Raw genomic sequence first — 21,958 nt, forward strand, 5'->3', positions numbered from 1 at the left:
AGATAAACTCATGAAGGACAGGTTCATCAATGGCAATTAGCCTGGAAGGGTAAGGACGGTGTCCCCAGCCTCTGTCAGGAGATCACTTGATTTCCTGTTTCTGTTCTCTTCCTCCGGGGCACCTGGCATTGGCCACTGTGGGCAGACAGGACGCTGGGCTGGATGGACCTTTGGGCTGACCCCGTCTGGCCGTTCTGATGTTCTACTGTTACACTGGATAGGAAAAATCAGGGTGCATATAAACTTCTAGCTGATGGCCTATGGCAGATTGTGACCAATAGGAAGTAGGTAAAAGCTTCACCTGGGCAAGTTATTCTTGTCCTTCCCCTCACGTGTATTTTTAGCCATCTGTGCTAACATTCTGAGCTCTCTGGCTCAGGGAGCTTTTCCACCATGTGCCTGTGCAGCGCCTAGCACAGTGGGGCACTGGTCCCCAACTGGGACCTCCAGACACTACCACCGCACTCACTGGTGCTGGCCAAGACAAGACACTGAGTTAGGACTTGGCCAATCCACTTTGGAAAGCCCAGGGGAGCATTTTGCCAACTCATGAGAACACAGCTTCACCCAAGGCTCTCCCGAGGACAGACGGGGTTTCGCATCAGTGGCTGCAGCATGTGGTTGAGTCATGGGCCCCGAGCACTTTGTGGTGCTGGCTGCAGTGCCCAGAACTGTGGTCTGTGGGCAGAGCCCTGGGAGAGGACAGTCTGGCATGGAGCTGAGCCGCCAGCAAGGGGCCGAGCTACGCAGCACAGCAGGGAGCAGTGAGCGCCGGAACACATACGGTAAGTACGTTCTCAGTCAGGATGAGCTCCGAGAGATTCTCACAGTCCCCTATCGACTCTGTCACCTCCACCAGCCGATTCTGATCCACCTTTAGGATGGAGAGCTGCTTCAGCTGCCCTGAGCATGGGAAGAGAGATGTGAGCTGCAGCAGGGAGCGATAGAGGCCCCCCCCACGCAACTCAGCCAAACCATTCATCCCTTGCCCTCCCACCAGGGCTTGGCTCACTGCTACCCTCCACGGGTGACATGGCCCCTCCTGTCCCATACTCCCTGCCCAGCAGGGTAACAGAGCGCCCCAGCGAACACTTACCAATCCCATCAGGAATGCTTTCCAGCAGGTTCTGAGACAGCAGGAGGTCTGTCAATGCCACCAGCCCACTGAGCTCATTGGGCAGGTGCTCCAGCTTGTTCTCAGACACGTCTAGACAGACCAAACGCCGCAGGTTCCCTAGCTCCTGGGAGGGGAAGGAGACATGGTCTGGCTCATGGGACTGGCGGAGGAGGGAAGCACGGCAGTGAGGCAACATCCGCGGGCCAGGTACTCACCGGGGGCAGGGCCGACAGCTGGTTTCGGTCTAGCCAGAGCTCCCGCAGGTTCGGCAATGCTCCCAGAGTGTCCGGCTGCACAGACCAAGCAAGCAGAGATTAACACTTCCCCACAGCACAGCCTGCTCGCTGATAAAGGCTGTGCCCAAATGTTCAATCAGGAATGGCAGATGCTCTAGAGCAGGGGTGTCCAAACTTTTTTCAAAGAGGGCCAGATTTGATGAAGTGAACATGCGTGAGGGCCGACCATTTTGCCTGACATTCTTTGAACCATTAAAATTAAATGCAAATTAACTATTTTATGCAAATTTTATTGCAAATGGCATACTTTTCATTTTGTCACATGGATGACAAATCTAAACAGGTGTTAAATCACTCTGCCTTTCATATCTGAAGGCCAGATGAAAAAAAAAATCCAGGAAGCTGAAATATATGTCAGGAACATTGTAAAGTACATGACATATTATTGGTAATAAAGGTTGTCTGTCAACTTTTAAGTTCAAAAAATATGAACAGGAACATAACACCAAGTATACATGTTGTGTCCAAATATATTTATAACTGATTTAGACCAACTGACATTAACTGAGATTTTACAATGTATTCATCTCAATATATATGGATTCGTTGGGGGCCATAAAAGATAGATATTGCCAAATTACCCGGGGGGCCGTATTAAACCGGAACACGGGCCGCAATTGGCCCGCGGGCCGGACTTTGGACATGCCTGCTCTAGAGCCTTCTCAAGGCCATTCACTACAGACAGCTGGGGAAGCCAGTGATCCCGAGTACTGTAACCGGGAAGACCTGTTATGGGGTGGGTCTCAGCTGACACACTGTGGGTTTCTAGATGGCGGTTCTGGCTGCAAACATTCTCCCAGCGCAGGGGCCAACAGACTGGTTGGGTCCACAAAGGGGTGAGAAGATAGAAATAAATCTCCCTCGTCTTTCCTCTTTGTGAGAATGGCCAGAGGCGACTTGATATGGACTCGCCACCCCGCTGCACCAACATTACCCTTCGCCAGCCAGGCGGGCAGGACACCCCTATCGGCTCCACAGGAGAACGAACGAACGAACGAGCAGCACCAACAGACTGAGGGCTGTCACGCCACTCAGACGCTGCTCATTCCTCAGGACGATTCGTGCAGCCTGCCTGCAGGTGCTGGCCCAAAGGGCTGCACGGCCACATGAGGCACCTGCATTGGAGGGTCTCTTCTCTGAGCAGAGGGTATGTTCCTGGAAGCCAGATCTGGAGCAGCGTCCCGTGGCAGCTGTCTGCAGCTAGGAAGCAACAGTGCAGCCCTCCTCACACAAGCACAGCTGAACCCAGTTTCACCCAGCCACCGTGTGCTCATCTCCAGCATTCACAGGGTAGAAGGGTCCAGGTCAGGGATGGGACCCGAGAGCACAGGCTAGGGGTGCAGGCTCCAGCTCCCCGCTGCAGGGAGGGGAGCCCCAAGCTCTGTGGGCCGTATCCAGGCAAGCCACAGCTGCATCTGCCTGCCGTGGGAGAGGAAGCAGCTCCACAGGCAGTGCAAGGAAGCTAGTCTTGCACTGGCCAGTAATCACAGCCAGAATGGAGGGGGGCAGGACTTGCAAGTACAGTGGCGTGGGGCCACCTGTGCCCCCCTGGAGCTATGACAGGTAGGCACCCTGATCCTCTACCCTCTCCTGGTCAGACCCCACACACCCACCCTGCTTTCCAGGCAGCTTCCTCCCACATACTGAACCCCTTGTCTCTGACCCCCGCCCAGGGCCAGAAGGGGCTCACGACATTTACTAGCCCCAAGCCCCCTAAAAAATTAATCCAGCACCGAAGGGGAGCCCTGAGCCTCGGTGCTCCCCTGCCCTGTGGAGCAGGGAGGGGAGGGAAGGGAATGTCTTTTCTGAATCTCAGTTGGGGTCTGTCTAAGAAATTTCTTCTCGCCAGGGGGCCAGATCCGTGAGGTGGAGGGTTGCTTTTTTTGGGCTTCTAACTTGGGCAGCCCCCAACTGATTTTTCTGCGGGTCAGTAGCCTCCAACCTCAAAAAGTTTCCCCACCCCTGGATGAAATGGTTAGTGTCTGCAGCCCCCAGGGCCTTAACATTAAGACTGGGTGTCTACCTCTTAGGGAACAAGTGGGAAGCGGCTGGAGTTTCTCTCCAATGGCAAAGCCACGGCAGAAAGCAGGAGGACAGCAAGCCAGCACAGCAGAGCTGAAAGGGTGGTCATGTCGGGGAGGCAAAGATCAGCAGCAGCAAAGGCAAGTAACAGAACTAGAGACGCATAATCATCAGGCAGCTAGCGAGCACGGGCGAGTCCCCCAGAGAAAAGGAGCTGGGACATGAGGGGAGCAAGATGTGCAATGGGAGGAAGGAAACAGCACACAGCGAGGACACAGAGCACTGGGAGCAGCTGCTGGGAACGGCTACTGGGCCACCACAGACACCAAAATTACTTGCTGCTCCTGGTGATTTCAGATCCCATCCACTCCCAGACCCAAAACCACCCTCCTCCTCCTCCTCTCCATCCCCTTCACCTACCAGCACTTCCAAGTCATTGCCACCAAGATCCAACTGCTCTAACTTGACGAGGAACGAGAGCGAACTGCAGACCACGGAGAGGGGAGAGAAAGGGGTGGAGATTAGCGCCCTCAGTCAACATCACTGAATCCCCCATGCACCAGGAGACCATCTAGTGAACGCCAAGGGCGACAGGCCTGCAATCCCGGGGACTCATCCTAGACATGCCGGGTGTCTATGCCTCCATTACAGCAGCAGGCAACACAGTAACTACACCAATGAGATGGCTAACAGGTTCGTTTGCTTGACTCCAGGCCCTACATCTCCATCCCATTCTCTGCTCCCCAAACGTAGGCCACTAGCACCCCTCAGGTCAGAGACTTCCCTTCCCTTTTACCTCCTCCTGCCCTCGGCAGCTCCTCTCCTTTTGGTCTCTTCAGATGGTTTCACTAGCTCTGTTTTCACTGTCTCAGCAAGGAGATGCCTATGCAGCCAGCTGCTCTGTCTCCTATACCCACTTAAGAGTCTGGCTGCACATGTACAGGAAGCCAGGAGATGACCAGTCGAAAGTAACAAATGGGGTAGAGTAGTTCTCCTACAGTAACTATGCACGCTCCTTTGAGATGCTGGAGTCAGCATGAGTCCCTCTTTGAATGCACGTGCACCTGATGCGTAGGAGATGGGAATATTCTGAATAGCAGTGCAGATCCTGGCTGCCCTCATATGGGCCCTATGACTCCTTTTGTCCCCTTGGGAGGATACAGAGCATCCAGAAGCTTCCTTAAGGAGCCTCACACTTTGAAGCCTGGGTTAGCCGAGGACTCCAAGAGCAGGGCTGGAGCGTCAGTCGGGCTTCCACGCCAGCTAGAACCTCTCTGAGAGCTACACTCACTGCAGGACGGTTGTTCTGCCTTGAAGCATGTCCGTGCAATTCCCCCGCACGGGGCTGACAAGCAGTGCCTCTTTTAAACCGCGGGAAGAGAAATATCAGCTGCAAACGAATGAGGACTATCTGCTCTCCTGAATTTGGCCTTTGCTCTGGTGGCTAACTGTGACGTAGTGGGGGTACTTGCTGGGCTGTGGTGACCTCTGCTATCTGGAGCAAGACCCAGCAGGGAAAACCTTATTATGCAAAGGTACCATACCGGTTGAACCAGCCTACCCCCCATGGGGAGAAACAAAGGAAGGTGGAATGCTGCCCTGGCTGGGGGGCAGGGCTGGAAGGGGGTGAGTTAGTTGCTGTCCGGGAGCATGGAGGGGACAGCCTAGGGAAAGGGGCTGGAGTTTAGGGGCCCAGTCTCCTCCATCTCAAGGGGGCCTGAGGCATCCTAGCCCAGCTCTGTGACCAGACTCCATCTGTGCTGTGCTGTATCCTGGAGAGGCAATAAACTTCCTCTAGTCCACCGGCTGGTGCAGTCTGTTTGTGCCATTTCGGGGTGCAGGAGACGGGGGACCCCCAACGCGCCGTCACACTAACGCCAATGCATGATGCTTGACAAAGAGTTACCTGTTCGTAACTGGTGTTGCTCATGTGATTCCACATTAGGTGTGCATGCTCACCATATGCACAGGTGCTGGAAGTTTTTCCCCTAGCAGTACCCGTAGGGGAGCACCTCCAGGGGGGAGGGATAGCTCAGTGGTTTGAGCATTGGCCTGCTAAACCCAGGGTTGGGAGTTCAATCCTTGAGGGGGCCATCTAGGGATCTGGAGAAAGTCTGTCAGGGATGGTACTTGGTCCTGCTGTGAAGGCAGGGGACTGGACTCAATGACCTTTCAAGGTCCCTTCCAGCTCTAGGAGATAGGCATCTCCATTCAGGTACCATTTGAATGGCAGCTTCTTCCTGAGGTACAAGGGGCATTACACACTCTCCCACGCTCAGTCCCTTCTTGCTGGAAATGCTGATGGCTGGGAAGAAGAGCAGGATGGGGAATGGACATGAGCAACACATCTCAAAGAACACCAGCTACCAACAGGTAACAGTAAGAACATAAGAACGGCCAGACTGGGTCAGACCAAAGGTCCATCTAGCTCAGTATCCTGTCTGCCGACAGTGGCCAATACCAGATGCCCCAGAGGGAGGGATTACAACAGTAGACAAATTAGTCCCCATCATATTGTATATATAGTTGGGATTTTTTTTCCATTGCACATTACTTTACATTTATCAACATTACATTTCATTTTCCATTTTGTTGCCCAATCACTCAGTTTGGTGAGATCTTTTTGAAGCTCTTCACAGTCTGCTTTGGTCTTGACTATCTTGAGCAGTTTGGTATCATCTGCAAATTTTGCTACTTCCCTGTTTACCCCTTTCTCTTGACCATTTATAAATAAGTTGAACAGGATGGGTCCCAGGACAAACTCTTAGGGGACCCCACTAGTTACCCCTCTCCATTCGGAAAACCGACCTTTCATTCCTACCCTTGGTTTCCTGTCTTTTAACCAGTTCTCAACCCACAAAAGGACCTTTCCTCTTATTCTATGACAACTTACTTTACTTAAGAGCCTTTGGTGAGGGACCTTGTCAAAGGCTTTCTGGAAATCTAAGTACACTATATCCACAGGAGCAGCAAGGAGTCCTGTGGCACCTTATAGACTAACCGAAGTGTTGGAGCATAAGCTTTCATGGGCGAAGACCCACTTCGTCAGATGCATGTAGTGGAAATTTCCAGAGGCAGGTATAAATATGAAGGCCAGAATCAGGCTGGAGATGACGAGGTGGATCCAATCAGGGAGAATGAGGCCCACTTCTAGCAGCTGATCTGGAGGTGTGAACAGCAAGAGAGGAGAAGCTGCTTTTGTAGTTAGCCAGCCATTCACAGTCTCTCTTTAATCCAGAGCTGATTATGTCAAACTTGCAGATGAACTGGAGCTCAGCAGTTTCTCTTTGAAGTCTGGTCTTGAAGTTTTTTTGCTGCAGGATGGCTATCTTTAGATCTGCAACTGTGTGTCCAGGGAGATTGAAGTGTTCTCCTACAGGTTTTTGTATGTTGCCATTCCAAATATCTGATTTGTGTCCATTGATTCTTAAAGAATAAACTCTAAGTTTTTGGCTAGCTGCTCTTCAAAGTCCTTTTTGGCTTTTTTATTATACTAGCCAATTAGGCCATCATACGATGGGATTTTCAGGTCTCTCCTGAGCCTCTAGTCTATTGCTCTGTCTCCCTCCCCTCCCCACCCCCCACTGCTTCTCTCTCGCGCGTACTTCCAAGCCCCACCCCCCGGGCATGTACGTCACCACCCCATCCCCTCCTTTGCCTCCCACCATGGCACTCGACTGACTTCTGCACCGCTCAGCCAGGCCGCCACGCAGGAGCAAGCGGCTGTTTGGGCCCCGCGCTCCCCATGCAGCACAGGGAGCACGGAGGCCAAACGGCCACTTGCTCCTGCGCAGAAGCCCGGCTGAGCGGCGCAGAAATCAGCCGAGCACCACCCAGAGGGAACAGCCAGCGTTAGAGTCACAGACATTGGGCCACTATACATATGATTTTTACTGTTATTTGACATCATTTATGGCCCTGTCTGTCTTTTCTTCAAGTGCTTGCTCATGTCCATTCTACAGTAGGTGACTCCAAGCAATACCCCTTGGCGGAGGGGAGGAATTCATGGCCATGTTGACTGTAGCACTGCTCTGCCAAACCCAGCATCATCTCTGGCCTCCGGGGTAATGGCACAGTGAGAAATAAACACATGGACTGAAGACCATGCTGCCACCCTGCAGCTCCCCTGGACTGCTACATGTGCCAATAAGACCGACATGAGCCCTAGTCAAGTGAGTTTGGAGATGGGCGGCGGGAAACCCTTGTGAGCTCATAACAGGTCTGGATACATCAGATGATCTAGGTGAGAAGCTGTTGATAAGACACCATCAGGCCCTTCCAAAGCCAGGTGCACAAGTAACCAAGGACAACCTGGACCAGGGCACAGCCTGGCAAGATACCATCTCCAAAGCCCAAAGGGAGAACCTCATCCACTTTGCTGAATACATCAGCTGTGTAGACTGCTTCCTGTTGCCACTCCTCCAAGCAGGTGTGCTCTTCCTCAGTCAGCCACAGAGCATACATGCCAAAAAGTGCAAGGTCGAGATTGAGATGCTGAAATCAGCCTTGATCCTCTGATAGTTGCGATACGTCCAGGCTATTTGGGAGGGGCCAAGGCGGGTACAGCACCATGCTCATGAGTGTGCTGACCCAGTGTTGGTAGGGCCATGCCGGAGTGACTAGGAACACGCGAGCCTTGTCCTGTATGATCCGGTACAAGACCTGATCTACAAGGGGATCGGTGGAAACACGTTCAGCAGAGCAGGGAAGAAGAAATGCACCTGAAAGAGGGCCCTTTTCCAGCTCCCCAGGAGCCACACTGCTGGCATTTTTTGTTTTGCTCGTTGGCAAATAAGTCCACAAGGGAAAGACCTCACCTTTGGGGGATCACACCGGCTATGTCTGGGTGGAGCTACCACTCATGGTGAAATGAAAAGTCCCTGGTTCAGGCAATCCACCAGAGCACTGTCAATTCCTGGGAGATGGAGGCCTCCAGATGGATGTTGTGATCGATTCAGATGTCCCAGAGATGGAGCGCTTCCTGTCACAGAGCCAAAAAGCACCCCCCTCCCTGACCACTGATGTAGAACATGGGAGGCCGTATTGTCTGTGAGGATTCTCACTACCTTGCCCGACACATGAAGCAGGAAGACTGCACAGGCCAGACAAACTGCTCTCCACTCTGGTGTTTATGTGGAGCCTCGCCTCCTCTGGGCTATGTGTCCCTGAGTCCAGAGATCACCAAGATGAGCGCTCCAACCGAGTGTGAGGACTCTGACCTTTGCTCGGAGGGGGGGGTGAGGGCCTCGAACAGAGCCCCCCTCCAGAGCGTTGTTCGGAACTGCCCACCACCGGAGGACGGGAGGAGTGGGCAACTAAAATGATTAGGGGTTTGGAACGGGTCCCATATGAGGAGAGATTAAAGCGACTGGGACTTTTCAGTTTAGAAAAGAGGAGACTGAGGGGGGATATGATAGAGGTCTATAAAATCATGAGTGGTGTGGAGAGGGCCGATAAAGAAAAGTTATTTATTAGTTCCCTAAATAGAAGAACTAGAGGACACCAAATGAAATTAATGGGGAGCAGGTTTAAAACTAATAAAAGAAAGTTCTTCACACAGCGTGTAGTCAACCTGTGGAACTCCTTGCCAGAGGAGGCTGTGAAGGCTAGGACTATAATAGAGTTTAAAGAGAAGCGAGATAATTTCATGGAGGTTAGGTCCATAAAAGGCTATTAGCCAGGGGATAAAATGGTGTCCTTGGCCTCTGTTTGTCAGAGGCTGGAGAGGGATGGCAGGAGACAAATCGCTTGATCATTGTCTTCGGTCCACCCTCTCTGGGGCACCTGGTGCTGGCCACTGTCAGCAAACAGGATACTGGGCTAGATGGACCTTGGGTCTGACCCAGTACGGCCGTTCTTATAATGGGGACCACCTTGTCCAAGTGGTCCCAAGCCTGCTGGAGCTGCCACATGCAAAGTCTGGTGTGGTGACTTTGTACATGCTGCCATGTGGCCTAGCAGACTCTGGCTGTGGTCAGGGGAAGCTTGGATACCTCCCCTTCGAGGCTCGTTAGGGCCTGGCATCTGTCTAGAGGCAGGAGGGCCCTTGCACTAGTTGAGTCGAGCGCTGCCCGAGTGAATTCTATCTTCTGGACCAGTACTAAAGTGGACTTTCTGTTGCTGACTAGAAGCCCCACGGACTGGCACGTGCTGCTTTGGGCCTGGAGCTGCCCTAACCAGCCGCCGACATAAGGGTAAATCTGTATTCCCCGACATCTGAGGTAAGCTGCCGCAACTGCCACACACTTAGGAAAGATCCTTGGCACTATGGCCAGGCCAAAGGGAAGGACTGCGAAGTAGGGATCTTAGCATGTATTCGTTTGCACGTTTAACCAGTAAGCCCGGGCACATCGGTTATCCTACCGGTTACACTCACGTGCCTCCCCACACTGCCTGGGAGATGGGGGAGAGGCAGGAGCCCATGCCCATGGGGAGCCATGTCTGCCCCCCAGCACTGTTGGGGGAGAGCAAGCAGGAGCTGGTACGCATGGGAAGCTGGCTTTCAAGTCCGTTCCCACGGAGCCACCTGCCTCCGTATCCAGGTCTGGTCACAGTGGAGACATCTGATACAAAGCCGGCAGAGCCTGGAGTGAAGTCTGGTAGGCCAGTATGCACACACAGTGCTGCTTAACAGCCAAAGACAAATCCACCTAACCCAGCAGGGTTTGGCAGGCAGCTATGCCCACCCTGACCTGGGTCTGGGAGGGATACAGTGTAAATCTAAGGACCTTAGTGTAGCCCAGAGTTCTGTTCCCCTCAAAGGGCAGGCCCTCAAAGGTGTCTTCCGCTCTGAGTATGTTGGACACTAGCAGCCACAAGAGCGTGACAGACATGGCTGCCTCCAGGGACATCTGAGTGAGAGTTTGGCCTTTTATGTTTGTTTGGGGGGTTTAATGCCCTGTCTCCCTGAAGGGAAGATCTTTACAGAAGGGAGCAACGCTCTTCAAAGTGAGGGAGCTGTATTTTTGCTCTGTGCCCAAACAAGTCTAATTTCTTTGGGTCTTTATGCTTCCCGAGACTTGGATTTCCCCTGGGCTGCAGGCACTACTAAGGACCGCAGGGCTGGCTGGGTGTAAAAGTGTCCAAAGTCCTTTGTGGGCACCTGGTATCTTTTCTTTACCCATTCAAAGGAGAAGTGGAGAGAAGTTAGAGTTGCAGGTCCCAGTACATCTCTCTGACGGGAAGTGCAAGCCCAGGAGGTCAAGCTGAGAATATCTAACAGCTTGTGGCACGTCTCGTGTAAAACCATTGCTTTAATGTTCAGTCATAGAATCCTAGAACACTAGAGCTGGAAGGGACCTCGAGAGGTCATCAAGTCCAGTCCCCTGCCCTCACGGCAGGACCCAGCGCCATCTAGACCATCCCTGACAGGTGTCTGTCCAACCTGCTCTTCAATATCTCCAGAGATGGGGATTCCACAACCTCCCTGGGCAACTTATTCCAGTGTTTGACCACCCTGACAGGCAGGACGTTTTTCCTAATGTCCAACCTGAACCTCCCTTGCTGCAGTTTAAGCCCATTGCTGCTTGTTCTATCCTCAGAAGCCCAGGAGAATGATTTTTCCTCCTCCTCATGACACCCTTTTAGATACTTGAAAACCGCTATCATGGCCCCTCCCAGTCTTCTCTTGGGGAGAGGGGTGGGAATACCTCAGTGGTTTGAGCATTGGCCTGCTAACCCAGGGCTGTGAGTTCAACCCTTGAGGGGGCCACTTATGGATCTGGGGCAAATCTGTCAGGGATGGTACTTGGTCCTGCCATGAGGGCAGGGGACTGGACTCAATGACCTCTCGAGGTCCCTTCCAGTTCTATGAGATATTCTTTCAGTCTTCTGAAGTGGGATCAGAGAAGAGAGGTTCAGACCTCTCAGATCCATTTCAGAATACCAAAACAAACTACACCGTCTCCTTAAAGAACTACTCAGGACCAAATCCACAGAGAAACACCTTCCGAACCCTGACCAGGACTTTTCTATCTGCTTCCCAAAATGCATATACCTGGACACCCCGGACGTCCCATCATTTCAGGTATTGGCACGCTCACTACTGGATTATCCAGCTATGTAGACTCTCTTCTCAAACCCTATGCAACCAACACTCCTAGCTATCTCCGAGATACTATGGACTTCCTGGGAAAGCTACAAAACATCGATAACCTCCCTGATAACACCATCCTTGCCACCATGGATGTAGAAACTCTACACTAATATTCCACATGAAGATGGATTACAAGCAATTAGAAACACTATCCCAGAGGGACGAGGAGTCCTGTAGCACCTTATAGACTAACAGATGTATAGGAACTTACATAGGCAAAGACCAACTTCACCAGATGCATGTAGCGGAAATATCCAGAGGCAGGTATAAATATGCAGGCCAGAATCAAGCTGGAGATGACGAGGTGGATCCAATCAGGGAGGATGAGGCCCACTTCTAGCAGCTGATGTGGAGGTGTGAACACCAAGAGAGAAGCTGCTTTTGCAGTTAGCCAGCCATTCACAGTCTCTCTCTAATCCTGAGCTGATAGTGTCAAACTTGCAGATGAACTGGAGCTCAGCAGTTTCTCTTTGAAGTGTGGTCTTGAAGTTTTTTTGCTGCAGGATGGCTACCTTTAAATCTGCTGTTGTGTGTCCAGGGAGATTGAAGTGTTCTATTGCCATTCCTAATATCTGATGTGTCCATTTATTCCAGAGGGTACCACAGCCAATCTAGTAGCAGACCTATGGAACTTTGTTCTCACCCACAATTATTTCCAATTTGGGGACAACTTTTACATCCAGATCAACGGCACAGCCACGGGTAGCTGCATGGCCCCACAGTACGCTAACATCTTTATGGCTCACCGTGGTGACGCAGTCGGGGTTCCCTCGTTCCTGCACCCCTGTAGCAGCACGAACAGACTCCGCCAACCGACAGAATAGAGGGGGTTTATTGCTTCTCCATGATACAGAACAGCACAGATGTGATGGGTTTACAAGAGTCTGGGCCAGGATACATTAGACCCCTTGAGATGGGGTCCCTAGGCCCCTGGATTCCAGCCCCTCCTTAGACTGGTTCCTCCATGATTCCAGCGCAAGACTGCCTCCCCCCCCAGCACACACTTCCTGTGTCCTGTCTCTTCCCTTAACAAGTAGAACCAGTTTGGCCACTGTCCTGAGGCCTCTCTTGCTGGGCCACTGGGGGTCCTATACAGCCCACTGCCCAAGCACAGCAACCAGCAAGGTACTGACACTGCAGCACCACATGTGGGCGAGTCAGTGGGAATCACAGCACAGGGGGACCCCAGGGTACAGAGCAGACTGCACCCCCACTACGCCACACTGACTTAGAACAGCGTTTCCTCAGATCCTGTCCCCTTTTACCCCTCCTTTACTTATGCTACATCGATGACATCTTTATGATCTGGACCCATGACCAAGAAACACTGGACGCATTCCACAGAGACTTTAACAACCTATATCCCACCATCAATCTCAGCCTGGACCATTCTACACGAGAGATCCATTTCCTGGGCACCACAGTACAAATCACTAATGGAAAATTAAATACCCCTTTCGACAGAAAACCCACTGACTGCGACACTTACCTACATGCCTCCAGCTTCCATCCAGGACACACCATATGATCCTTCGTCTATAGCCAAGCCCTTAGGTACAACCGCATCTGCTCTAATCCCACTGACAGACCAAAAACTTCAAGATCTCTACTCAGCATTTGTAAATCTCAATTACCCACCAGGGGGAAATAAAAAAAACAAATTGAAAAAGCCAGACGAATACCCAGAAACCATCTACTTCAAGACAGGCCCAAGAAAACCAACAATAGAACACCACTTGTCATCACCTACAGCCCCCAACTTAAACCCCTCCAACACATTATCAGTAACCTACAACCTATACTGGAACAAGAAACTACACTCAGAGAGGCTCTGGGGGACAGACCCATAGTCTCCTATAGACAACCACCTAACCTCAGGATGATTCTTACCAACCACCACAGGACACACCACACTAATACCAACCCTGGAACTTTCCCTTTCAACAAGCCCCATCGCCAACTTTGTCACCAGAGTAAATATGCGGACACCATCACTGGACCTAACCAAATCAGTTGTATGATCAAGAACACATATTCCTGTTCATCCAGAAATATAATTTATGCCATCATGTGCCAACAGTGTCCTTCTGCTATGTATATTGGACAAACACTTGTCTCAGACACTTCTCCAAAGAATTAATGCCCACAAATCAGAGGACCGATACCTTCACAAAGATAAACCAGTTTCTTTTCATTTCAACCAACCTGAGCACAGTCTTAACGACCTTACTACATGTATCTTACTTCAAAGAGACTTTAACACCAGACTACAAAGGGAAACCTCAGAACTGTCATTCATGCTTAAATTTGACACTTTACAAATGAGCCTTAACAAAGATGCTAATTACCTTAACCATTACAAAGATAGCTTCCCCAATTATCACCCCTAGTATCTCAGATACTAGCGGTGGTCCTCACCACCCTTCTGTTCCAAATCGGATTTGCCAGTTTTATAATGTGTTCACTTTTCTTCATTATATTCCTTTCGTATATATGGTCATGCCAATTCTCTTCCAGAATTTGATCTGAGGAAGTGGGTCTGGCCCACTCATAAACCTAATAAACCATCTTGTTAGTCTTTAAAGTGCTGCATAGTCCTGTCTTTTGTTTTATCTGCATGTTTTGTTAGTCTTTAAGGTGCTGCAAGACTATTGGTTGTTTTTTAAGTTTTTCCAGTTACAGACTAACTCGGCTGCCCCTCGAAGCTTGGGAGAGGGACTAGTTAGAAGACCAGGAGAAGCAGCAATTCGGACGCTTGCTTTGTTCGAGGCTACCAAAATAGAGAACTCTATAATAATGGGGGATTTTAATTACCCCCATATTGACTGGATACATGTCACCTCAGGAAGAGAAGCGGAGATAAAATTTCTCAATGGCTTAAATGACTGCTTCTTGGAGCAGCTAGTGCAGGAACCCACAAGGAGAGAGGCAATTCTCGATTTAGTCCTGAGTGGAGTGCAGGATCAGATCCAGGATATAACCGTTACAGGACCGCTTGGGAATAGTGACCATAATATAATAACATTCAACATTCCTGTGGTGGGAAGAACACCTCAGCAGTCCAGCACCCTGGCATTTAATTTCAAAAAGGGGAATTACACAAAAATGAGGAGGTTTGTTAAACAGAAATTAAAAGGCACAGTGACTAGAGCCAAATCCCTGAAAGCTGCATGGAAACTTTTTAAAGACACCATAATAGAGGCCCAACTTAAATGTATACCCCAAATTAAAAAACATAGCAAGAGACCTAAAAAAGAGTCACCGTGGCTTAACCACCATGTAAAAGAAGCAGTGAGGGACAAAAAGGTATCTTTTAAGAAGTGGAAGTCCAATCCTAGTGAGATAAATAGAAAGGAACATAAACACTGTCAAATCAAGTGTAAAAATGCAATAAGAAAAGCAAAAAAAGATTTTGAGGAACAGCTAGCCAAAGACTCAAAAAGAAATAACAAAATGTTTTTTAAGGACATTAGAAGCAGGAAGCCTGCTAAAAAGCCTGCGGGTCCCCTAGATGATTGAGCTATAAAAGGAGCAATCAAGGACGATAAAGCCATTGCGGAGAAACTAAATGATTTCTTTGCTTCAGTCTTCACGGCTGAGGATGTTGGGGAGATTCCTGAATCTGCACCGTCCTTTGTGGGTGATGAATCTGAGGAACTGTCCCGGATTGAAGTGTCATTAGAGGAGGTTTTGGAACAAATAGAAAAACTTAATGTTAACAAATCTCCGGGACCGGATGGCGTTCATCCAAGGGTTCTAAAAGAACTTAAATGGGAAATTGCTGAGCTGTTATCTGTGGTTTGTAGCCTATCCTTTAAATCGGCTTCCGTACCTAATGACTGGAAGGTAGCCAACGTGACACCAATATTTAAAAAGGGCTCTAGAGGCGATCCTGGCAATTACAGACCGGTAAGTCTAACTTCAGTACCGGACAAATTAGTCGAAACAATAGTAAAGAATAAAATTGTGAAGCATGTAGAAGAACATAATTTGTTGGACAAAAGTCAACATGGTTTCTGTAAAGGGAAATCCTGTCTTACTAATCTATTAGAGTTCTTTGAAGGGGTTAAACATGCGGACAAGGGGGATCCAGTAGATATAGTATACTTGGATTTTCAGAAAGCCTTTGACAAGGTCCCTCACCAAAGGCTCTTGGGTATATTACAAGGCCATGGGATAAGAGGGAAGGTCCTTTCTTGGATTGAGAACTGGCTAAAAGACAGGAAACAAAGGGTAGGAATAAATGGTAAATTTTCAGATTGGAGAGGGGTAACTAGTGGTGTCCCCCAAGGGTCAGTCCTGGGACCAATCCTTTTCAACTTATTCATAAATGATCTGGAGAAAGGGGTAAGCAGTGAGGTAGTAAAGTTTGCAGATGATACCAAACTGTTTAGGATAGTCAAGACAGAAGCAGACTGTGAGGGACTCCAAGAAGATCTCACCAAACTGAGTGATTGGGCAACAAAATGGCAAATGAAATTTAATGTGGATAAGTGTAAAGTAATGCACATCGGGAAAAATAACCCCAACTATACGTACAGTATGATGGGGGCTAATTTGGCTACGACAAATCAGGAAAGATCTTGGAGTTATTGTGGACAGTTCTCTGAAAACTTCCACACAGTGTGCAGCGGCGGTCAAAAAGGCAAATAGGATGCTAGGAATTATTAGGAAAGGGATAGAAAATAAGACCCAGAACATCTTACTGCCCCTGTATAAAACTATGGTACGTCCATATCTTGAATACTGTGTACAGATGTGGTCTCCTCACCTCAAAAAAGATATTTTGGCCTTGGAAAGGGTTCAGAAAAGGGCAACTAAAATGATTAGGGGTTTGGAATGGGTCCCATATGAGGAGAGGTTAAAGCGACTGGGACTTTTCAGTTTAGAAAAGAGGAGACTGAGGGGGGATATGATAGAGGTCTATAAAAGCATGAGTGGAGTGGAGAGGGCTGATAAAGAAAAGTTATTTATTAGTTCCCATAATAGAGGAACTAGAGGACACCAAATGAAATTAATGGGTAGCAGGTTTAAAACTAATAAAAGGAAGTTCTTCTTCACACAGCGTGTTGTCAACCTGTGGAACTCCTTGCCAGAGGAGGCTGTGAAGGCTAGGACTATAATAGAGTTTAAAGAGAAGCTGGATAAACTCATGGAGGTTAGGTCCATAAAAGGCTATTAGCCAGGGGATAAAATGGTGTCCTTGGCCTCTGTTTGTCAGAGGGTGGACAGGGATGGCAGGAGACAAATCGCTTGATCATTGTCTTCGGTCCACCCTCTCTGGGGCACCTGGTGCTGGCCACTGTCGGTAGACAGGATACTGGGCTAGATGGACCTTTGGTCTGACCCAGTATGGCCGTTCTTATGTTCCAGCTCATACCAATGAGCTGGACCGGAGGGGCATTACGGCTGCTGCACCTCGTCCCATCACAGAGGGAAGCAGGAGACACAGGGCACATGCCCAGCCCTAGAAGGCACTCCACTCCCCAGACTTATCTTGCTGGCTCCCCTACAGCGGGATTCACAACCATATACTTTTACAAGCACGGAGGGACACATGAGAGTGGCACCTGGAGTGACTGGCAGGCAGATACTGAGCTAGTGGGGAGTTAATATCAACTGGACACGAGTCAGCAGCAGGGCTCCTTGCAGGAGGTCTCCATCCAGGCTGATCAGCCAGGACTCCTGCTCTGTTAAAGCAATGTACCGTTTGCAGGGGAGTCGCAACTCACCCTTCCCCAGATCCTTGCAGCAACTCAAGCTGCCTTCTTATCCCCAAGTGCTGGAGAAGGCCAGTGGTTCCACCGACACCCAACAGCCCCACTCACTCCCTGCCCCCACCCCCAAGAGCAGCTGCTGGACCAGCACAAGCATGTAAATGATGCCCAGAAAAGCACCTGTGTCAAAAATGGGGAACAGATTTACCACATTCCCGTTCCCCAAATCCCTCACCCCACTCTACCATGCCTGGTAAATCCTCTCCTATGCAGACATTCTATCCCCCTCTTTTGCTAGCTGTGGCGTAGTGGGGGGCTGTCTGCTCTGTAACCTGGGGTCCCCCTGCGCTGTGATGTGAGATTCCCACTGACTCACCCACATGTGTCTTAACCCGGACACCTAGGCTCAGCCTGAGGAGATAACAGGGGATTCTCAGGGGAGAGACAGAGGCGGGTTTCAGGGGAAGGGGCAATTACTGGCTGGGAAACATGGAAGCAGCAGCCTTAGCTGAGGGTCTAGTGATGACCATGGACCCCCTAATCCAAGGGGACTGAGGCATCCTGACTCCTGAAACCATATCACATCTAAGCTGTGCTGTACGCTGGAGGAGCAATCAACCCTCCCTCTTCTATTGGCTGGCGGAGTCTCATCTTGCTGCAGACAGGGTGCAGGATCGGGGCTGCCACACTGGCTCTAACCCACACGCGATGGGACCTCCATGCAGCAGCCCCCAATTCTACGGCCTCCTCGAGTGCAACCCTGAGCTCAGCTAAACAGCTTCCAAATGAGTCCCTGCCCTTGCGCCCGAACAAAGCCCTTCTCCTGCACCGCCCTGCAGGAACTCGGCCCCGGGCTCCCCGAGGCAAGCTGCCGTGAGAGGCCCACAGCCACCCGACAGGACACTCACGTGGGGAGGGCCTTGAGCAGATTCTCACGCAGCTCCAGAGTCACCAGATTGGCCAAACTGCAAGAGAAATGGGAGAGGAAGCCAGAGTCACTGGGGGCGGGGGCAGGACCCTTTGTGGACAAGCAGAAGCTCATACACCGGCCTAAGGGGAGCCCTTCGCACACCCGGCGAACATCGGTAGTGGGTTAAAATTCCAGTCCCTCAAATTCTCAGAGCCAATGGAGACTATCAGGGCCCCATGGAGGCTGCTGCTACCACTCCGGGGACAGGAGAGGGAGCAGCTGCATCCAAGAGGTCAAACCCCATGTGCAAGGGGATGCCCTGCCCCTCGGAGGCACCGGGATCTGCCGAAGCGCCCAGCAGGCTAGGCATCTCCCTGAACTGACTGAAGCTCCTTGCAGGGAGCGAGGTGCACTAGAGAGGGGAGACTCAGGAGGCCGGGTTCAATTCCCGCCTCCAGCACAGACTCCCTGTGGGCAAGTCCTTTCTCCTGTTGTGCCGCAGGTGCCTGACTGCTGCTGGGCTGGGGAGGAGTAACTGCGTCACACAAGGAGTCCAGAGAAACAGCCCCCTCCTCACTCCAGAGTGCCCGCCCCTCGCCGCACAAGTGCACTCACTTCCCGATATCACTGGGGAGGCTCTGCAGGGACACATCATTCAGGGCCAGGTGGCCCAGGCTCCGCAGCTGGGTGAAGCCCTCAGGAAGCCTGCAGAGGAAACAGCCTCGTTGGACTAGAGGAGACCTCCGAGGTCATTTAGCCCAGTCCCCAGCACTCACGGTACCAACTCGAGCCTTCGACTGGTTGCTCCTGCAGACTCTCCCAGTCCATGGCAATCTCCAGCAGGAAGCAGCACTCCACAGCCAGCAGCGTGTGTTCGGCTGTCTCCCCCCATTGCTCCCTCTTGCCACTGCTCCTGCTGGCTATGCAGAGCCGGCAAGGAGCCCTGACAGCAGGACCCCCCTGCACCGCAGCCCCATAGGGCAGGGAGAGAGAGGCCAGCCTGACTGGGTGTAAGGGACTGTCTGCACTTCCTGAAGGCAGTACCCTCTCCTGCGCAGCCAGCTCCCACAGGCGGTCTCATGTGCACCCTGCCCCTGGCCCCACTCCCATCTCTGCACAGCCAGGGACAGGAGGACTGGGAGCTGCTGTGCTCTGAGTGGTGAATGCCAGAGGCAGGGCAGGGTTTCTGAGACTGCCCCAGCAGCCAGCTCACTCTTGCACACAGAGCCTGGGGAACACTCTCCTTTCACACACACCTGCTGCCACTCGCGGAGTTACAGGCGTTCTCTGGAGCATTACTCTGCCAAAGGGGCTTTTAGCATGGTGACTGATCGGCGCATTTCATGTTTTATTTCTCGTACGCTTTAAAGTAATGTCTAAAATGCCTGCCCTGTCCTGGCCAGTGATTATCCACAGGGAAACTTTTCATAAATATAGAATATATCTGGGGGGCGGTTTCTACGGGTGGCGCCCTTTGGCCAGGAATGGGGAACTGCGGCCAATAAGCTGATTGGGGTGTCAACAGAGGCAGGAGTTTACAGAACTAGGTGCCCACCCTCCCTGGACACATAGGCCCCTTCCGAGAGCAGTGTGGGGTCTGGGCACGCAGGAAGCCTGCCTTAGCTCTGCTTTGCCAATTGGGAGCTGCTCGTAGTAAGCGCTGGCCAGCAGGCAGCAGCACCCCAGCCTCCAGCCCCCTCCCCATTCTGTCCCAGCCCAGAGCCAGCATGCTACAACCCCTCCCACTGCTTCCAGTGTCTGTGTATCTCCTCTGCCCCCCAACTCTCTGCCTAGCACAGAGCTCCCTCCTGCACCCAAACTGCCTCCCAGAGCTTGCAGCCCTCCCCCTCCTGCACCCAGACCCCTCAGCTCCATCCCAGAGCCCCATGCTCTTCTGAATCCCAACCCCTTGCCCTACCCTGATCAAAGTGAGTAAGGGCAGCAGAGAGTGAACGATGGAGAGAGGGGGATGGAGTGAGCAGGACAGGGTTTTGCGGAAGAGGCGCAGCCTCAGGGACCGCGGGTTACTTTTCCATCCAAAAAGTGATCTTGGGTAAAAAGACTAGAGACCACCCCTGAGAGGAAGTGTCAAAGCAGCACCATGACTGTTCTCTTGTCCCCGCCCCCTACCCCCTAGAAAGCTAACCACTGCCCCCGCAAACCTGGACATAGGGAGAGGAACTCACTCTGGCTCTGCCCAGTCCAAAGAAGTGACAATACCTACCACCAGATGCATTGTGGGGGAGTCAGACACTGGAAGCAGTTCTGGTGCTGTCTGGCAAACTGTGCTCATGTCCCAGCACCACAAGGAGGCAGCAGAGCGCCAATTCTGATTTCAAGGGGCACAGTCTGCAGAGGCCTTGCACCCACAAAGTGGGCACCTTACACTCTGCAGCAGAGGGGAGAGGAGTCCCAAAAGGACACAGGAGTAAGGGCTACGAAGGGGAAAGTCTCTCTCCATAAGCTTCTGAATCAGGGTTGGCAGGGCAGAATGCTAGGGGCATGTGGGTGGAACCCTGGGGTTGGATTACCTTACCGGGCCAGGGCTGAGCTGCTGCAACTCTGGAGGGACTGGACTCGGCTCACGGCCTCCCCTCCTATGAGTGCCGCAGAAGGAGGGAGGCCGCCACCAGCCCTTCCTGCAGCAGACACGGGCCCCGCAGGGCCTGCCCCAGGATCAGGGCCAGGGAAAGGAAGCTGGCCAGATGGGCACTGGACCCCAATTGGGGGCTTGTTGGCCAGGCTTCATTTTAAATAAAGTAAAATATTCTGTCCAGCATTGTCTTTATTTATGGCAGGGTAGGGAACCTCTTTTGGGTCAGGGGCCACTGACCCACAGAAAAATCAGTCAGAGGCCACTTGAGTGAGAAGCAGAAAGACCCTCCAAAACCCAACTGAGACACCTCACGCCCCTGGTGCTCCAGTCCTATGGTGGGGGGGAAGGACTGAGGTTCACGGCCTCAGGCCAGATTAACTCTTCTGGGGTTCCAGGGCTAGTGGATTTTGTGGGCCTCCCTCGGTGAGGCCAAAAATGAGGGGTTAAGTGTGCAGTGAATGGCCTAGGGATGGGGGTGCGATTCTGGAAGGAAATGGGTGTCCGTGCATGCCTAAGACTGGGAGGGCAGCTACCAGAGACAGTTTGGTTTCTTTTTCTCCAAGCTCTCTTGTAGTCAAGGGCTTGAGGAGACCCCTCTAGAAGAAGACCAAGTGCTTTCTTCCTTGGTTCAAGAAGAGAGAGATCTTGTTTGACTTGGTGGCGGCGGCTTCCTCCCAGAGCCAGGGAATCTGTGGTCTTGGGGAGCTTTTAAGCAGAAGACTATGGAGTTAAGATATTTATTAAGGTCTCTTGCACTCAGGCTGTGTCTACATTGGCACCCTTTTCTGGAAAAGGGATGCTAATGAGACACTTCGGAATTGCAAATGCCGCGGGGGATTTAAATATCCCCTGCGGCATTTGCATGAACATGGCTGCCGCTTTTTTCCGGCTCAGGGTTTTGCCGGAGAAAAGCGCCAGTCTAGACGGGATCTTGCGGAAAATAAACCCTTTTCTGGAAGATCCCCTATTCCTACTTGAAAGGAATTTTATTTTCCGCAAGATCCCGTCTAGACTGGCGCTTTTCTCCGGCAAAACCCTGAGCCGGAAAAAAGCGGCAGCCATGTTCATGCAAATGCCGCAGGGGATATTTAAATCCCCCACCGCATTTGCAATTCCGAAGTGTCTCATTAGCATCCCTTTTCCGGAAAAGGGTGCCAAGGTAGACACAGCCTCAGAGTGCCAGAGTGGGGAACAGCCCTGCCAGT

At 51.5% G+C, this 21,958-nt stretch overlaps 1 protein-coding gene across 45 annotated transcripts in view; it reads right to left on the bottom strand.

Annotated features, from left to right (window-relative positions):
• Window positions 1-21,958, bottom strand: part of SCRIB (scribble planar cell polarity protein) — a 263,350-nt gene that overhangs the window by 213,994 nt on the left and 27,398 nt on the right. For all 45 annotated transcript variants that reach the window (XM_075919866.2, XM_089776049.1, XM_089776052.1 and 42 more), the window contains exons 4-9: window positions 18,773-18,862; window positions 18,156-18,212; window positions 3,856-3,919; window positions 1,333-1,407; window positions 1,097-1,241; window positions 785-903 (exon numbers count right to left, since the gene is read on the bottom strand). In XM_075919866.2, the coding sequence (XP_075775981.2) occupies window positions 785-903; window positions 1,097-1,241; window positions 1,333-1,407; window positions 3,856-3,919; window positions 18,156-18,212; window positions 18,773-18,862 (550 nt within the window). The remainder of the gene's footprint in view (window positions 1-784; window positions 904-1,096; window positions 1,242-1,332; window positions 1,408-3,855; window positions 3,920-18,155; window positions 18,213-18,772; window positions 18,863-21,958) is intronic.

Source organism: Pelodiscus sinensis, chromosome 2, assembly GCF_052426305.1.
Source record: "Pelodiscus sinensis isolate ZL-2025 chromosome 2, ASM5242630v1, whole genome shotgun sequence".
In the NCBI taxonomy this organism is placed as follows: domain Eukaryota; kingdom Metazoa; phylum Chordata; order Testudines; family Trionychidae; genus Pelodiscus; species Pelodiscus sinensis.